General features: G+C 63.5%; 1 protein-coding gene across 1 annotated transcript in view; it reads left to right on the plus strand.

The window, feature by feature from the left end:
* Window positions 1-1491: 1491 nt before the first annotated feature.
* Window positions 1492-2457, plus strand: part of ANXA6 (annexin A6) — a 14292-nt gene continuing 13326 nt past the window's right edge. The window contains exon 1 of the mRNA XM_009322635.1: window positions 1492-1563. Within this exon, the coding sequence (XP_009320910.1) occupies window positions 1546-1563 (18 nt within the window). The 5' untranslated portion in view covers window positions 1492-1545. The remainder of the gene's footprint in view (window positions 1564-2457) is intronic.

Here is a 2457-nt window from a genome sequence, read left to right on the forward strand (position 1 = left end):
GCTCCCCCCAGCCTCTGCGGAGGTGTCAGCAGCGGTGGGGGACAGGCATGGGGTGCTGCAGGGACAGGCTGGGGACTGGGTGTGGTCGGGGATTCTCCACCACTGCTGAGGTGAGTTGGGCGGTCTCAGCCCAGCTGCCGCATGCATGGAGCAAGGCAGGAGTGCTGTGCCACGCAGGGCTTTCTCCGTTCCCTGGAGGGTATGCAGCTTCATGTACAGGCTCCTGAGCGACATTAAAAGGCTGCGTGGGCCGGGGGCTGGGGTCCCCTGGCACCCACCCACCACCCGGCCGCAGTGCAGCCCCACTACGCAGGGAGCGTGCGGAGGGTCTCCCCCAGCCAGGAGCCGTGGGGAAGGGCGGCTGAGGCTTGCAGCCTCCCCAGCTGAAATGGGAAGGGGAGGTGAAGGCGGTTCTGGTTTTCTGCAGAACTTCCTCCCCTCAGCAAGGATGCCCAGGGGTGCCAGAAGGCTTCCTGCACCCAAGTGAGGTGACCCAGCTGCACCGATGGCTGCGGGGCTGGGTCTCCCCCTCCATGGGTGCTCTCGTAGGGATGCAGGGCCAAGCCAGGGAATTTCATGCGATTTCCCCTACTCGCTCCATGGCATGAAATCGAGCTCGGCTGGGGGCAGAAATCCCCCCAGAGCGGCCCCACTGCGCCTTGAGCTTTTCTGCAACGTGTCCCGGAGGGAGGACGAGCGCTGGCGAGGAGGGAGCCATGCCTCATGGCTGGAGCTCAGCTGACGCTCAGCGGTTCATTCATGGCCGCGCTCCATTTTCCAGCTGTTTCTCTCCTTCCGTCAGCTTTCTTGGAGCAAATGGCGCTGCCTGGGGACTTTCTCTGGGGGGGTGGGGAGAGCCCATACCGCAGCGGGTTGCAGCTATAAATGGTGCTAGCGTTAGAAAACAACCTGTGAGTTACCCTGGAAACGCGGCCGCGTTTCCTGGGCTACGTTGGGTGCGTGGGACTGATAGCAGCCTTGATTCGGCGCACGGAAACTCAGATAAAGGTGGTGGGACTTCGCGGGGGCTGCCCAGCCCCGGCATCATGCAGCAACGGGGCATCCCCAGTGGCTGCTGAAGCTGGGATAGTGCCAGGGCTTGGGGGGCTGCAGGGAGCAGGGGGAGCATTGAGGGGTGCAGCAAGGAGGGTCAGCCCTGCGGAGGATGCTCAGCCCATTTCCATGTATTCAGCACTTTTTTCCCCTCCCAGTTTCTCTCGGCGCTGGCAGGAAGCTGCGTGGGGGCCCATCTCTGCTGCCCCTGGCCTGTGGGGTCCCCAACAGGGTGCCAGATACCAAAGGACCTCAGTTCCAGTGACCGCAGGGTGGCTGGCGAAGCCCCTCTCCCTGAGCATCCCCAGCAGCACCCAGCCATCGCCCTCCCATGGGTATCGCACCCGCAGCGATGGCTGGCTGAGGGAGGGAGCGAAGCCTCCCTTAACTAACGCAGCCCCCAGAGAGGGGGCTTTGGCTCACGTCGGCTTTTCTGTTCCCTCCCGCAGCTCCTCCTTGCCCTCGCTCTGGTGATTTCCAGCTCGGGAAGCCATGGCACCCAAAGGAAAGGTAAGGGTGACCCACACACTGCTCGGATGGGTCCTGGGGTCCCTGCCACAGGGCAGACCCCAGAGCCGCGGCAGCATCTCCGCCATGCAGCAAGGATGGTGGTGACGTGCACGGGGCACGATGCTGCCCGGAGCCTGTTTACATTCCTGCCTCTCCAGCCAGCGCTGTCTGGATGTGATGCGGATGGGGGACGTGCTGGGGCGGGGAGCTGGGAGAGTAGGGACAGCAAGGAGAAAAAATCCTTTTGGGACCACAGTGGGATGGGGGAGGGAAGCGGGGCAGTGGGAAGGGGAGGAGAAGAGACGTTGCACTGCGGATTTGGGCTTTCGCTGGAGAGAAATCCTGCCTGTGCCTGAGCCCACTGTGAGGTGTGCAGCCCCGCTCTGGCCTCTCCCACCCAGCCTGGATTTCTCCCCCCTCCGAGCCGGGACTGCTGCAATGTGGCAGCTGGGTGAGCAAGTGCTCCCTCGCAGCCAGGAAAACATCTCGGCGTGGGTGGAAAACCCTGCCTCGGTGGGCAGCTGTGGCTGGTGGCACACAGCCTGCTTGCGGGGTACAGCCTGCCTGCACTGTGCTAGGCAGGGGAGGAGTCCACGTCCAGAGCCTCCCTTCTCCACTGCTCGGGGCCAGGCCCTGCTTTCCATTCCCTCGAGAAATCAAGTAATCATTGCCTCAAGCCCAATTACCCACGGCTTCCTGCCCAGCCAAGGGGGTGGTTGCCTCTGGGTGGGGAAACTGAGGCACAGCGTGGGTGAGCATCACCCCCGTGGTCGTTCAGGACCCCAAGCAGCCGTGCGGTGGGAGAGAGCAAAGCCACGCTGGGAATTTTGCTTCCACCCTCCTGGCCCCAGCCTGGCTTATTTTTAGCTGGGAGGTCCCAGGCATGCCGGGATG

The sequence above is a fragment of the Pygoscelis adeliae genome, unplaced genomic scaffold (assembly GCF_000699105.1).
Source record: "Pygoscelis adeliae isolate BGI_AS28 unplaced genomic scaffold, ASM69910v1 Scaffold34, whole genome shotgun sequence".
In the NCBI taxonomy this organism is placed as follows: Eukaryota; Metazoa; Chordata; class Aves; order Sphenisciformes; family Spheniscidae; genus Pygoscelis; species Pygoscelis adeliae.